Here is a 15,584-nt window from a genome sequence, read left to right on the forward strand (position 1 = left end):
TTCTAAATGACAATGATGTGTCCAAAGTATGAGGGAAAATAATAAATAGACAACTTAAGTTGGCAGGCATTTTTCATGTCTGGGCATGCCTCTGGAAGTTCCCATGATCCCCTTGATTGACACACACCATCCACCTTGTTTAGTGACCACACAATGCAGTGATGACCCAAGAACCAGCTCCATTTGGCTCCTGGAAGGTGTGAAATAGCACACTTCTCTTTAGGCCGGCTGTCTTTGTTGTTGGGATTGATTTAACAGAAAGAGGCCACTCACAGAAGGTGTGAGTCCCACTGGATATTCACCACACACACACACACACACACACACACACACACACACACACACACACACACACACACACACACACACACACACAGTCTGTGAGTCCCACTGGATATTCACCACACACACACACACACACACACACACACACACACACACACACACACACACACACACACACACACACACGCACACACACACAGACTCCACCCCTCTCACCGGTCTGACTACATAGCCCTCACCCTGCCCACTTCTCCCTCAGTACAAGTCTAACTGCAGCAGGGAGAGCACTAAACTCTTGGATAACACTCATCCATCAAAGAAGGAGTACAGTTTGTCTTCAGCGAAGCGTCCCTTCAGATCCCGGCACCATGGGGACTAGCATGTCATGTGTCCCCCAACACAATTTCAGATTCTCCAGCAAGAGTTTCATACGCAGAAACAGGTAAGATAAAGCCAACTAGTCCAGGTGTTCTTGCTGTACTATGCTTGTCAGTGTGTCATGTCCTCGGCTGCCGTTAGTTATTTTAGACTGTGTTTTTGATGGAAGGAATCCTTGGTATTTCTCAAGGTTTGAGCAGTGGGGTTAAACAGAGGTTGGGGGTTTTGTGAGGCCAGGGTCAGGATCATATGGTAATACAGAATAGTCCCGGAGCCATGCCTGAGCGGTGCCCGTCTGGCCAACGGTGTCAATGATCCAGTTACCATTTGCCTCCTCTTTGCATCCTTGTGAAGATTATCTGCCAGCTGTCCTTGAATCTGGTTTCCCTCCAAAATCAGGACGTGACCCTATTCATTATCATTAAAATGTGAGCAATTATAGTTAATAGCTGATAATATCTGGTTTATGAGACCTGATATATAAATTAATGGCGTGTAGTGAGCTGACCTGATGGCTTTAAACATGAATAAAGGGAGCTGACTGACATTAATGGGTTGTATTTGGTATTCTATCTACCGGTAGTTTTCTTAGTTTAATCCAACTGGATTATATACCTGGGCATGTTCCGATTATTTAGCCCAGTCTGCTGGACCAGCACACCTGATTCTAATTAGCCTCTTTTCCAGTCTTCACTCCTGTGCTGTGTAGTGATTCAGAGTCTGGTTTTGTCAAATGTGCCATGTGACTCTTGATTTTCAAATAAAAGTAGAGACACGGCCACCCTCTAAAACCCAACGGCTCATGCTTGAACACTGATACACCTTCTAAATTGGGTCAATGGTTCGACATGGACAATACATTCAGTGTTCAAGTTTCCTGGGTTCCCTACTAACTCATTGTGTTGGTGAACAGGCCCGGCTCAGGTATTCCCCACAGAGAAAAGGAGTGAATGCCACAGCGGTGACTTATAGAATGTTGGGTGTGCAAATCCACTACATGTCTATTATCTACATTTCTCTTTCACTTTGCAACTGTGGACTGCTTCAGTGTGCATGGTTTTCAAATGTTTCTCTGTGTATGAGTACATTGTAAGACATGGATGTAGTGGAACAGCATCAATCACTAAACACTAATCAATGATTGTTGCTGGACATGGACTTCCCGAATAGGCAGACCTTGATTCCCACCATGCAAACAAAAGCCTGCGTTGTTGCACCGAGGACACTGGCACATGTATGTGCAGATAAGCAGATAAACTACTGGCTGAGATTGTAAAAGCAGTTCTACAGCCTTATCATTGCAGTGAGGGAGCTTCCCTGTAAAGATGTGACACTAATGGTAACAGATGAGGGTCATGCAAAACAAAGGAGGACATTGAATGCTGATTTTCCTATGCATAGCCTCACTATCCCAAACACTAGACCTGATTGTTCTTAACATTTAAATGGTTAGCATTGATGGAGTGAGGACAAAGGAAGGTGCTCCGGTCAAATTGTAAAACATGAGACACAAATTTTCATTGTCATTAATCTGCTGTGAAAATTGAACTGTATCAGTGGTTCAGGATTCAGTGTGTGACTTGATTACTGTGGAAAAAAGGGGAAATACAGACCCTGAATTTTGAAATGCAACACAGTAGAAAAAAGACATTTAGGTCAACTCTCCATCTGACAACACTAGACAACATTTAACTCCCATAAACAGGAAATATTCCTTGTTGACACTGAACTGGAAAGTTAACTGAACAGCATACATGGTAAACATTGGAGAGTGAGTGGTAACACGTGGTTTTCCTCTCTCTCTGGCAGCAGTCGGCTGTTTCGCAAGAACTATCCCCAAGAGGGACAGGAGAAGTCAAACAGCATCATCAATATCTTGTGCACCGTCACCCCCAGAAAGGTAAAAAGCTTGTAGCATGACACTCAAACATCTGCATACAAAACAAAACTGCTCTCCTATAAATGTCAACTTATGGGCAATTTGATTTTTATTGGTGTCTCTGATTTCAAGAGCCGGTTTATCTGGTTAATTTATGACATGTCTATATACTAATATTATGATCTGTTGCAGGAAATGTCCCATAAAGATCTGCAATCGATAGACAACATAAAATGGAATCCTCCGTTTCCATACGACCTGTCCAGTGGCTGGAAGAAGAGCAGCATCAATGTGAAGAATTACGGACGAATGATTCACAGTTCCAAAGTTCGTTTCCGCTTCGTCCACTGCCAGGTGAGTGGAACAAAATGACTTTTTAATTACTATGTTGTAATATCAGGACAGCCAATATCAAAGAAAACAAAAATAATAATGCACAATCCTTATTGCAGTTAATGAAGTTTTAAAACAAAGACCAAGCCTACAATGACACATCATGTCAGTCATCGATGTGAACATGTGAGTGCCCATAAAAAGAACATGCCGGGAACAGGATGTTGCTCTGCGGCCACCAAATGCAACTTGCTGCCGGTATTGACGTGGTGGCTGGCTGTCAATAATCCAATCCGTTTCCCACAAAGCGACCCGCAGCCTGTGTTCGGACACGCTCACTTCTGCTACGGTTGTGAAACATTTGTGAAAGGAAACCTCAGGGTAGAGAGTTCCTCTGATCCCAGAGACTGATAGAGGACGCGCTGGCTCCTCGCTGTGGGAATTGCAATTTGTCAGAGCTGTGACACAACAGCTCTGACAAAAACAAAAAAGAAAAGATTGATTGAAGTATAGTATTATTACAGCAAACGAACACATTGTATTATAAACAGAAAAATATTAGCACACAGGAGGGAATCATGTATTACTAAGCCATACATGAATCACTAAAGAAAGAGGATTGATGTCAAAAGGATATGACTTTTGTGGTCAGAATCCTTATCAAATTTACCAAATCATGATCATCAATCATGAAGATGACGAAGGAACAAAATGTTCCAATATGAAATAGATAATAAAACATAACCTGTGGCAGGGTTAATCTCATATATGACTCTTTCCTCATCTGAGACAAACATCTGAACAGACATAGAGTACATCATGGGCTTTCCGACATGCGGCTCTGTGGTTTCATCTCATCAACACTAAACCTGTTGATTTTTCAGGTTAGTTTGCTAATTAAAAATGTGCCGAACTGTGAAATCCGCTGCTATACTGCTCACCCTGGATGTGATTTTGTACAACACCGTAAAACAAGGATTGAAGTGTTCTGATAACACATTCATTCTCACAGACAGGACTCATTTTTATGAACACTGTATCCGCATTAGGACGAGGCAAGAATCTTCTATCACAATCTAGGTAATTTAATATCTCGATTATGATGCATCCGGATAAAGAATGTTTGGCAATTCAATGAATAAATAGTCTATATAAAATAAACACATGCTCTCTTTTCTTTACTCATGTGTGAATAAAATAGTTGACAAATGAAAAGTACAGGGTTTTTGTGCACCGAAGATGAATAAATACTTTCAGCTGACTGTTTACATTCATGCATACAAATACAGAGTAATCAGATTAAGACAATAGTTGGATTCAACTACACTGCGGCATTTCTAAAAGCATAATTCTTGTCAATTCAAATTTCAGATCAGAACATTTAGTTAGTATGTCACAAAGAAGATAAACGATAATTTTTAATTACTTAATCTGCAACCTTTAACTTTTAACTTCTCTAATTATCTCTCCAGGATGTACATGATTGCTACCTGGACCTCTTCCAGACACACCTTCATTTTGTCTCCAACAACACAACTGGACTGACATACCAGGTGAGTTGTTTTACTTAACAATTGTTGTTGTTTTACTTCATATTATCACAATCCTTCCTTTCAAATCGACGGTTCCTAAGTATCAGCAAACCTCTCTGGGTTTGTTTTTATAGTAGTAATATTCCTGAAGGGCAGAGTTTTATATTATGTCATCATACCTTTTGACATGCGTACCCTATCAACCAGCGTTGTGTTGCTAAACACGACGATGCTTCTTCACCTGTCTCATAAAGCATGAGCAGCCATTAATCATAGTTTTACTGTTTGACTGTGTCTGTTGAGAGCTCAACTCAAAAAAACAGCAGCACCTGTATCCAGTGTTAGTCAGAATATAGATGACGGCAGATGTCAGGCAGACATGAATACATCATTGACTTAGAAGGCTGACCTCAGCGCAAAGGTGATTAATACTTTGTAAAATTAAGAGGTGAACCGTCAAGTAAAATAGAGCAAGGGAGATATTGTCTAGACTAGATTTTTTAGATTTTACAAATAAGCATGACAGAGCTTTTTGTTGTTTTGTGTGCAGGGAACTCTTCCACTGAAAGAAATCACCATCTGTAACCTACAACAGAACTGTAACCACAGCCAACCCCAGGAATTCGCCTTTCAAATAAACGGTAAGTTTGATTTCAAAAGTGAGGATACAAGTAGGTGTTGGCATAGAGCCTGGGAATTTTGTAATCCTCAGTTTGGAGTTTTATTGGTTGTGTTGACTGGAAAGTGGCTGGAAAAAGTGGCTGGAAAAAAAAGACAGAAGATTAACCACAGCTGGAGTGAGAGTCCTGGTCATTTCACTTTAATGATTATAATGTGTCACTATTTATTTTACTCCTGCTGGTGGTCTGCTATGTTTGTCACTCTCATCAGTTATGGATCAAAGTAAAAAGTTCTCCCCACATATAAAACCAGCACGAAACCACACGCTATTTTCAAACTGCAGCATTTCCTAAGTTATCACATTCCAGTGACTCAAAAGTGCCTCGACCCTCTTCACCTCCCCTCAACCCCAAGACTAACTAGAGCTGGGCCCCCTTCACCCTTGGTCAGGGGGCAAACTGGCCTTAAAGACCCTGTTTGTTAGACAACAGGTGCACTTCAGCCAGCCCAGCTGTTGTGCAGAAAAGCCCAGCTAAAGCTCTTAGCCTTGTCACTGCATTTAATCTATGGCACATTCCAAAAACTGCTCAGGTTGATGTCCAGAAACACCACTGACACAAACTCGGAATGAACAAAAACAATCTGAAACTTGACTTCTTTTCATTAAGGAGATATAAGCTGTTGTTGTGACAAGAGGGCTTTTGTCCTTGCCTGGGAAACAATAAATCAGTGAAGTCTGAGATTAACGTATAATTACGCAGTGAAAATAAAATGAAAAGCCAATCCAAGTCATGAAGCGTGTCAGGTTTCTGTCTTTATGTTTTTTTATCATTACTATCTGAACACATCTCAGCTGTCATAATGTTGACACTCTTCGGTGTTGTTTTCTCAAATTCAACTTTGCAATTTCCCGGATCAAGCTTGTTATTTTGCGGTATTGTATTGCAGTTGTTTCCATTGTACCGTGTGAAACTTTATTTACTTTATGGGAGGCATCACTGACAGGAAACGTATCGCGGAAGCATGACTATATTCTGAGTCAAGTTAAAGAGCTCATGGAGAGATTTCCTCCTCCGTCCTCCTTTCGTTCAGCTGAGAATATGATTCAGCTTTATTGTAAAGTGGTTTTGGTGAGTTTTATAGAGTGACGAAGCAAGCGTAGCATAAGAGGGTCTGTAAACAATTCCCGGAAGCCTTCAGATGTTTCGTGTTAAGCTTTAGTTAATGTGACTGTGAAAGTTAGATAATTAGTTAGCTAATGGTAGTTAATTACTCTGAACAATAGTTTACAGAGGTTATAAAGTATCTCATTATGTGCTTCCAGTCCCAAGACTTTTCGCTTCACTCATATGCTTGAAATGTGGGAAAAAAATAACTTTTCTATGGTCAAGATCTAAATTAAGAGCTGAGATGAATAGAGGGGTCAACACATGAGTCCAGAGAGCCTGCTGATTAAGGAGCAGTCAGCAGCCTACAGTTCCTGGCAATTGCAGTTGCAAAGCCATGGGGCTATCTCTGCTGTTTATCTCTGGTATGTGTGGGACTGGTAGATAGAGAAGATTCCAGCTCTTTTCATCCCTGTTCATTCCTCCTGGGTAAGCAGTCCTGTGGGAGGAAGAGCCTGCTATGGTATTTAAATGCCAAACAAAGCAGGTCATGGGGGATCTTCCACGAGAGGTCTTACATGTGGTTTACAGTCTTGAACATGTGTTAACGTTTATTGTACTTATAGCACACGTGTTCTAAACAGTCAGATTGTGAACACCATTAATGATTCACCACCATGGCAGAAAGGCTCAGAAAGAGAAGCCTTGGTGACACTTTCCCTTTTTCAACTTGTGACCTTTGAACCTGCAGGTGTCAGCCTTAACCCCATCGTCGTCTACTGTTCCAACCAAGAAGAAATGGACCTGTGGTTTGGCCTGCTCAAAGAAAACATTGAGGCCAATGGGGGCAGTCCAATTGTACATGAAAACTACACCAGAGTGAAAGTAAGTAAAACAAAATGTTATGCTACCTTGCTCCAAACAGGCTTCAAGTTGCATACAAACAGGCTCCTGTGCTGCAAAAACATATAACATCCATTTTTTTAAACTTCAAACAAGCACTTGAGTGCGGCCATCTTTTAATACACCTGGTGGACTAGTCAGAAAAAAGCTTTGGCTTCACTGCTGGCTCTCCCTGAGGCCTGGATACTAGGGAGCGGCAATGGCCGCATCATAGCTTACTACATCAAAAGAACCCTCACATCTGCAAAAGGCTAAAGTGCTGACTCCACACCCACAGGTGTGCAAATGATGATGACCCTAGATGTGTCACGACAGAAGAAAACAACTGAACTGATGATGCATTTATAAGCATCAGCTTAGGAGCCTCAGGAGCTAAAGCCATGTGACATTCTGAGAAAAAGAAATATCCAAATCAACATGTTTAAATTAGCTGATGGGCTAAACTCTGTTCATATTTATTTAACTTGTTGATGATTCTCCCCTGTGTAGCTAAAGCAGGACAAGTCCTCTGAGGGCAGAGAGGAGCTGAGGAACTCTGTGAACAGAGAGCCCATCTACGAGTGGGAGGGCTCTCAGAGGGACAGCCTGGGCACCATCACCTATGTTACGAAAGTCCGATTGCAGCACCTTCCCTGTCAGGTATGACGTGACTGCTGCTTATCAAGAGTGAATCACTCGGACCGGTCAGACGAAGTAAAACACTGTATCTCTGCTGTTGCCTATTTATGGAGCTATATAGTACAGCAGACTGTAACTCATCACACATACATGTTTTCAAACTATGGGAATTTTTCACATGATGAATAAAAGCATCAGCATCAGCTCTAAGACCAAGTGACTCACATAGCTTTGGAATTGTGCAACACACACATTACCTCAACACAATGGAAGGAGTCAGTGGAAAGGGTGGAGTCTGGAATTTGGCAAATGGTACCTCTGCTGCCGATTTAACACTATTATCTTTATTATCCTGTCAAGGTTAAGACAGCGTCAGACACCTGCAACCAAAGGTTTAAAAACATGGCCCCTTGTAAACCGAATCACAGATAGATAGTGCTGACACAGCTTCACATAACAGTCAATAAAAACAGTAGTCATGACACGGCTTGCATGGATATCCATATTTAATTCACTGTGGGAAATTGCGGCAACCCGATTGAAGTCTGTGAGATTTAGGGCCTGGGTGTGTGAGAGGCATTTGCCCAGCTCACGCAGTGACTCGATTCACCTCACAGCTGGAATGTCAGCTGTCTGTCCAGACACACCCTCGGCGAGGGAGAGGAAACATAAACTGCCGCACCTTTAAATGCCCCACTAACTGGTTCAACTAAGTGTGCCTCACAACTGAGTATTAAAGGATGATTCCGGTGTTTTTTTAATGTTCGCACCAGGTCTCACGTTGGCCTCTTAGCTTTGTATAATTTAGTTTTATCAGAATAACTGGAATTATCAGGGCTTGTTTTATTTCCTTCAAAAGAAAGCATGTGGTTTCTTGTACAATATCATAGGAAATGTTCAACTGGTATCCCCTATAAAGGACAATATTATTCTGCCAATGGAAATGAAAATCACATGGTTCCATTATTGTGAGCTTATTAGCAGGTGTAATCTTGTGTCCACAGGAACAAAGTGACAGACTGCTGGTGTTGTACCCATCGACGCTGATCATCCTATCAGAGGAGAATGATGGGCTCTTCTATAAGGTACCACTGACCTTTCACTCTTAACATTAATAATATCCTGAGCTGTTTGCATACAGCATGTCTGCATCAAAGACTTGTGTTAAAGTCATTATGTCATTATGATTGCAGGGAAAGCTTCCGCTCAACATGATTACTGTGACCACACCCTGCCAAGACGTCAAGCCCAATACCTTTATGATCGAAGGTAAGTGCACTGAATGAGTGAGCTGCTCTACTGTAGTCTCTTTAGCAAACTGCCATTTGAAAAGACACGTTAGAGGGATTTAAATGAGTGTACATTCTTATGCATGTTTTTACGCTATGTGGCCTTTCCATGAATCCCCTAGCGTCACAGAATGTCACCCTCCATGAATGAGCTGGTTTTATCCCCAGTGAATGACAATCTGACTGTTGCACATTCCAGTGACCGAACGGACCGAATGACAGGCTTTGTCCCCCACCCCTCCTCTCTTTCTTACCAGGGAAACTGATCAACCCCATAGTGGTGTCGTGTCTGGATAGGGCAGAGTTCTGCGACTGGATCCAACATTTCAAAACTGCTGACGTGCCTGTTCTCACCCCCCCGCCCCCTGTGTATGACATCATCTACACCCCAACGCACAGAGAGGTGAGGCCCGCCCCCTTTTCTTTTTAACAATTACATGACTCAAGTTTGAGGACAAGTGATGAAGAGAAGCAAAATGGCCCTGCCTCTTTCGTAAATTAACATTCAGCATGACTATGATTTACAACGTATACAAATACTACTGCTACTAAGTCAACAGTCGAATAGTAGTCGAATAAAAGACATGAGTCTGATGCTCAGTGGTTCTCAGTCAAATATTTTAACTTCAAGTATTTTTTCATCAGGCTCCACAGTTTGACAGGTGGAGTGGAAACAGCCATGGACGCACTGAGTCTCTTAAGTTCAGCCATTCACCGAGTGGATGTGGGACCCACAACCTTCAGTTATCCATCCATGAAGACAACCCTCTCTCCCCGGGATACGCCGAACCACTCTGTGTAAGTAATCTGTGTAATACTTCTCAAGTTCAAGTACTCTTGAGCCAATAAACCGAAGCAACCATGCCAACAATACAGTATTTGCACAGATATACATGTGGTAGGAGTTAGTCATACATTGCTAAAGAAAACCGTGTGTTTATTTTGGTGGAGCTGAGCAGCAGCACCTTTCTTTTTCAAAGTTAATCATTAAGCAAAGTCTGGAGACAAAACCGCTCCTGTTACGAAGGTTACCGTTTAGGTGATGATCATCAGATTTTCCAGTTAAAAATGATCAAAACCAAGTCTGTAATTTCCCCCTAAAAAACATAAAAATCTACTTTTCAATGGAGGGAAATAAGAGGCTTTAATTAAGCAGTGAACAGTTTGCAAACTTCAATCTCTTTAAGAAGAACTGCAGCACTCTGCTTATAGGACTTTTTACCAAACTCCCACGGGAGAGGGGCTGTGGAAGGCCGACTGCCCATCCAATTAGCTTAAAGGGGAGAAGGGCTCAGTGCCCAACAGACATATTGTTCAGCTCATGACCTGAATCAACACCCTCCTAATTAAATTGATAGATATCTTTTCCCTCTCGCACTCAGACGACTGTGTTCCCTAAAAAACACAAGATGATCCAGAAAACTAATGCTGCAGAGAGGAGAAACCGTCCATAATACCTGATGCCATCTGTGTTTAAAAGCCACAGCTCTTGCCTGACTGTTGCACTGCGTTTGTTTGTTGTCTCTACAGTATAGCGCCAGTCGTCCCTCCTCAACTGAGACTGCCCGCCTGGGCAGCCGGACAAACAGCGTGTCCTCACACACCAGGCCAGAGCGCGACCTACGACCTTTGTCACTGCGCTACTCCTCACCCCAGCGCAGCTCCTACCTTCAGCCCGCTGAGAGCTCGGTGCGGTCTCAGGTCTACAGCACACCCTACTCTGCCCTGCACCGTGCCAGCCCACAGCGGCTGGAGAAAGCCCCGCTTGTCAAAGTAATTCAGTCTGCCGTCTAACTTGATAACCGAATATTCCACTTGAGACTGTTGACTTATTTTACATGTCATGTGAGCAGTAACTAAAATAGACACACCGAGCGGTGGGGCTGAGAGGGTTCATACATATGGTGCTAACATATGAGGTCATAGTTGCATTTGTGCAGACATGAGGTTGAAAGATCACTCTTCTTCATGGGGCTATGATGAAAGCTCTATTATAGTTCATAAACAAAACCTAAGCCTCTAATCGGAAAACATGTACGATACTTATCCCTATCATCACTATGGTAGTTGGAAGTTCAGGTTTTATACAACACTGACTGCTGAACAGATTTTTGAGACAACAGATTGTTATCACACCGGCAATGCTGCAGATCAGAACTGGCATTGGTCCAACACCTGCATTTTCTAATCTGATCCTACAGTGTGGCTTATGTGATTGCCTTCTGTGAACCTAGAGAGAGAGAGAGAGAGAGAGAGAGAGAGAGAGAGAGAGAGAGAGAGAGAGAGAGAGAAATACAGATAGAAACTAAGAGACAGAGGGAAAAGTGGTAATTGATTTTCCTCTCATTGTTTGGTGTTTTGAACTAGCTGTTGTTTATGATCAGTCCAACAGCTGGAGCACCCCTCAGACATCCCTGAACTACTCCCTGAACGCCCCCCAGCGCCACTCGGACATGTGCGCCCCCCGACAGCCCTTGTCGCCCCTCTACGACGAGCCCTGCAGCCCTGAAATCTACTCCCTGAATGACGCCAGGCCAGTGGTAAGTGGGTCAACGATACTGAATCCATAGGTTCAATTTACATCTGCGCAGCCTGTCCGATATCACACAGTGCACACCAACACACATGGACATGTTCGGTGAAAAAATAGGAGCGATTAGTTAATGCAGAGACTTGGCTACATGCAGGAATCTATGATTGCTAAACATGTGGGGGGCTCATTTACATGCATGTAAGATTGAACTATTACTAAACATAAAATCCATAGATGTTTTTAAATCACCTTGAACCAGCTCAGTTACATTTTGATTATATAGCAAAATGTATTCATTTCAGTTTGACCCTTTTTTAAGATCTATTTGACTACATGGTGAAATTATCCTCCCATGTTTATCATCTTAACTGCTGCTTGACATGCTTATAGCTTCCCTTCTCTAACGCTTCTCCCTCTGTTCTTTAGCAGCAGAGCTGGCAAGAGCCAATTCATCACCACCACCACCACCAGCACCAGCAGGGTGCCCAGCTCCTACCCTCCTCCTTCCAGCTCCGCACCCCTCCTATGGGGAGGCGCTGCAGGAGAAGCCTGGTCCTGACCAACTCCCAGGGTCAGACTCTGAGCCTGGAGATGGAGGCTGCTCCAAGCCAAGAGGAGCAGAGAGCCGAGGCCGTGTCGAGGCTAAAGTTGCTGCCTGTGCCCGGCCAATTGCAAGAGCAGGTGAGAAACACAGAGATACTCATCTCCCAGGACACTTTGGTTTCTGGAATGCTGCGGCACAAAGTGCAATGGCAATGCGCTGTATGGTAGCAGAGCTTGTGTATATACTTGTTCTGCAGGTGATATTTGAACAGATGCCACATGAAACAGATATTTTTGGGAATGTATTCATGTTTGTTATAGCTGATCACAGGGAGTAACTTTGTTTTGTTTTCACATTTTTTCATAGATCCTCCTCCCGCTGAACTCTGTGAGGAATACCCCTCAAATGCCTTATGGTTACTCACCAGGTAAGAACTGAAGGCATTGCAGTCAGAAACATTCCTGTTTATCGTAGTGGGCCTGTGTGCAGAGTTTATAATAAATTATTTTATGTTTCCAGTCCTAATAAGAAGAAAACAATTCAGAGTTTTCATTTTGTCAAACAAAATAAGGCATTGCTTAATTTTTGGGATTGGCTATATTAAAATGATATTTCTATTGAGAAACAATGGCCACTGTTTTAAATCGTAGCTATAACACTGCGGCATCATATTTTCTCACAAGTGTGAGTTATGGAGGTCATTACTAGCAGCCGCCTTCCTAAATACCACCAAGGACACAGGACATTGCTTACACTTCATCACACCTTAAATTAAACACTGCATGGGTCTGTCAGCGGCGAGACAGAAGGCTAAAGGCTACAGAATTGAAAGTGCAGGAAATGCGTAAATGTGCCAATGAAATGGAGCTTACTGCAGTTCCAAATGCCACTTGTGCAGATGTCCCACGTGGGGGAAAGCCCAGTGTAAGAGAACACTGTTTCACAGACAGGGCTTACTCCTGCCCTGTGATTGACAGCACACAACTGTGCGTGGTGGTTACACTTGTACCTACAGGCTCTTTTATCACAAATGAAAACACCACTAGAATTAACCGGGCAATAGCGCTTCACTTTGATTCACACTTTAATTCTAATATGTGCAATGACTGAATCATTTAATTTGACAGGTTGCATTTTGCTACACCATTAGAAAGAGGACATGCATAACAAATGAAGGTGGTGTGGTAGTGGCATGTTACACTACTGGTTTAAGACTAAGACTATATTTTGGTACAAGGCCAATCCCACCACATGTATGTTGGGACTGTGTCCAAGTTTATTCATTCAGGGCGAGGTTTGTCTCATTGTTTGAAACTAAAAGCCTGGGAATCTTCTCTCGCTCTTACAGATCACGACTCGTACCTTGAACCCACAGAACCAGATGACCAGGAAATGGACTATGACAACATTTGGCAATACGACTGTGATACTAGAATGATTCAGCCAATGTCTGGAATTTCGACACACCGGACAGGATTAGACTTTGAGGCCAGAGGCCTTGGTGCCATGGCAACCCAGCAGAGATGGTCATAAAACAAAACATTAGCCCGGCACTCGTCTGGACGTGTGCAAACAACAGATCTCTATCAGAGGGATAATAAAAAGCCAACGAGCACAGCCCGTGTTGCTCCTGCTGCATTACAGTATGAACCAACACATCCCACCAACTGCATTGTTATACGTTGGGCAGCCAAGCACAGGAACGATGAGTGCAGGAATGAAGAGGAACAAAACAGAGGATAAAAACAGTAATAACAGACTTATTCTGTTTAATATGTAGCATTCAACAGAGAGGACAGCAACGTGTACATACTGTGTCGCTGTAACGTTTTTTTTTGTATGTATTATGACATTGCACTAAAGGTTTATATGTAGTGCAAAAGCAGTAGTTTGTAACATGCTGTCCAGTTTACTTATTGTTATATTTTATTTTGTTTTATTTAAAGCTAAAAACAACATTCCATCAGGGCTTAATGTAACGGATGTATATTTTTGTAAATGTTGTATATTTATTATTTTATTATGCTGCATTATGAAGGCATTTAGATGTGGCTTCAACCGACCGCCTTAGGGTGCTAATATTACTATTACTACTGCAATACTGCACCGATACGTGTGTGGCTTCCTTTTGTATTATTTTTTTAGGTGTTTATTTATATTTGGAAATAAAATTGTAAAACTTGTCAACAAGTGTTTCTCTGTTTTGATGCACTTAAAGTGACGATATAAAAAAATGTCAATTTATCAAACGTCAACGTGCAAACAATGTGAAGGTCAGTCAGGGTGATGAACCTACAGATTTATTACCTGGATGTGAAGCTCTGCAGCTGGAGCTGTTTTCTGTAAACACAACACCTCTACATGTCCTGTCCACTACCTCTTCAGCACAAGCAGACACAGTTTGCCACCAGCTGGTCAACATAGTGGAGCATTTAGCAGCTTAAGAGCCAGATATAGTATTTTATTTCATTTTACTTATTCGGGAGATTCTTGAAATCTAAAACAGAACTAAGTGTTGTGTAGCTGGATGTTTAAATATGCAACTGTTTGATAACGCAGTTGGCATTTCAAGTTAAAAGGTCTCCAAATTACACCCAACAAATTTGCATATTAAATACCTATTATTGTTTGCTTTTCAGGTCTGAGTTACTGAAGATTATATTTGGACATATAAAGTATTGTCGACGCCCCAAGTGAGTGTATCAGTGACATTTTGAAATGCATAACCAAGTTGAAACAAGTAGAATACTGTAACAGCTTCATGAGCTGCAGGACACTATATATTTTATGGCTCAACAGTGCCTTCTGCTGGAGAGAAATATGTATGATTCTTTAAGAGGACAAGATCTCATATGAATACCTTGCAATAGTGTTGAATATGCACATTATTGACACTTATTATGTTCATTCATACCTTGAACTACTAATTTTACTGAAAATCAAGTATTAGAAATAACTGTAGCTCACTCAGCTGTGACTTTTCAGCAGCCTTACGCTGCCCTCCAGTGTTTAAATGCTTCACATTCAGGTCCGAGTGCTTTTGGAAAAACTAGACAGCAAATATCACAGAGACATTGTTTACTAGTTAAACTGAAACACAGAAACATCTCACAGAACATCCTACACGACAGAATACTTAACAGTCATCTTCTAGAGACAATCATCTATCAAGAACAAAATGCCCTTCATAAAATATAAAACTGATACTGGCACAAAATACAATCCCTTTAAATGATTACATACTTTTGTTAGGGTGTTTTTTTGGTCGTTTCATATTTCATATGGATACTTTCCAACGTTAAAGATCAAAGTGTCATCCAAATTAATCTAGAATCAATAACTAAAACAACTGCTATTCACTGAAATCCTTTTCCATGTCCATTCAATGGAAAGATCATTAAAACTGAAGATCAATAAAGCAATTATAGTGCAAATACGTAAAGCAAACATGTAGCAGCATATCAAACACACTTCACAAATTCCATGACGGACTGAGGTCTTGCACTGGCTTGTATCAGGTGTTCAAGGAAGAATGTTTCACTTTAGGCGTGACGTAATTAGAG

The 15,584-nt window shown here is 41.9% G+C and overlaps 1 protein-coding gene across 2 annotated transcripts; it reads left to right on the forward strand.

Annotated features, from left to right (window-relative positions):
* Positions 1–594: 594 nt before the first annotated feature.
* On the forward strand, positions 595–14,205 carry plekhn1 (pleckstrin homology domain containing, family N member 1). Of its 2 annotated transcripts, none has more exons than XM_079225577.1 (16): positions 595–727; positions 2,473–2,563; positions 2,735–2,896; positions 4,348–4,428; positions 4,958–5,048; positions 6,886–7,019; positions 7,527–7,676; positions 8,660–8,740; positions 8,849–8,924; positions 9,202–9,347; positions 9,590–9,742; positions 10,475–10,717; positions 11,329–11,484; positions 11,904–12,158; positions 12,388–12,448; positions 13,370–14,205. In XM_079225577.1, exons 1-16 carry the CDS (start codon positions 654–656, stop codon positions 13,552–13,554), a joined length of 2,139 nt encoding a protein of 712 aa, XP_079081703.1. In that variant the 5' UTR covers positions 595–653; the 3' UTR covers positions 13,555–14,205. The 2 variants fall into 2 exon arrangements, with proteins under 2 accessions (XP_079081703.1, XP_079081704.1); XM_079225578.1 differs by having other exon boundaries at positions 11,907–12,158.
* Positions 14,206–15,584: the final 1,379 nt, after the last annotated feature.

Source organism: Taurulus bubalis (assembly GCF_910589615.1).
Source record: "Taurulus bubalis genome assembly, chromosome: 11".
Classification (NCBI taxonomy): Eukaryota; Metazoa; Chordata; class Actinopteri; order Perciformes; family Cottidae; genus Taurulus; species Taurulus bubalis.

Coding starts and splice junctions, on each gene's coding strand:
- plekhn1 (XM_079225577.1), top strand. CDS start 654: ATGGGGACTAGCATGTCATGTGTCCCCCAACACAATTTCAGATTCTCC. Junction 2,564..2,734: donor GCACCGTCACCCCCAGAAAG/GTAAAAAGCTTG, acceptor GATCTGTTGCAG/GAAATGTCCCATAAAGATCT. Junction 9,743..10,474: donor GATACGCCGAACCACTCTGT/GTAAGTAATCTG, acceptor TTGTCTCTACAG/TATAGCGCCAGTCGTCCCTC.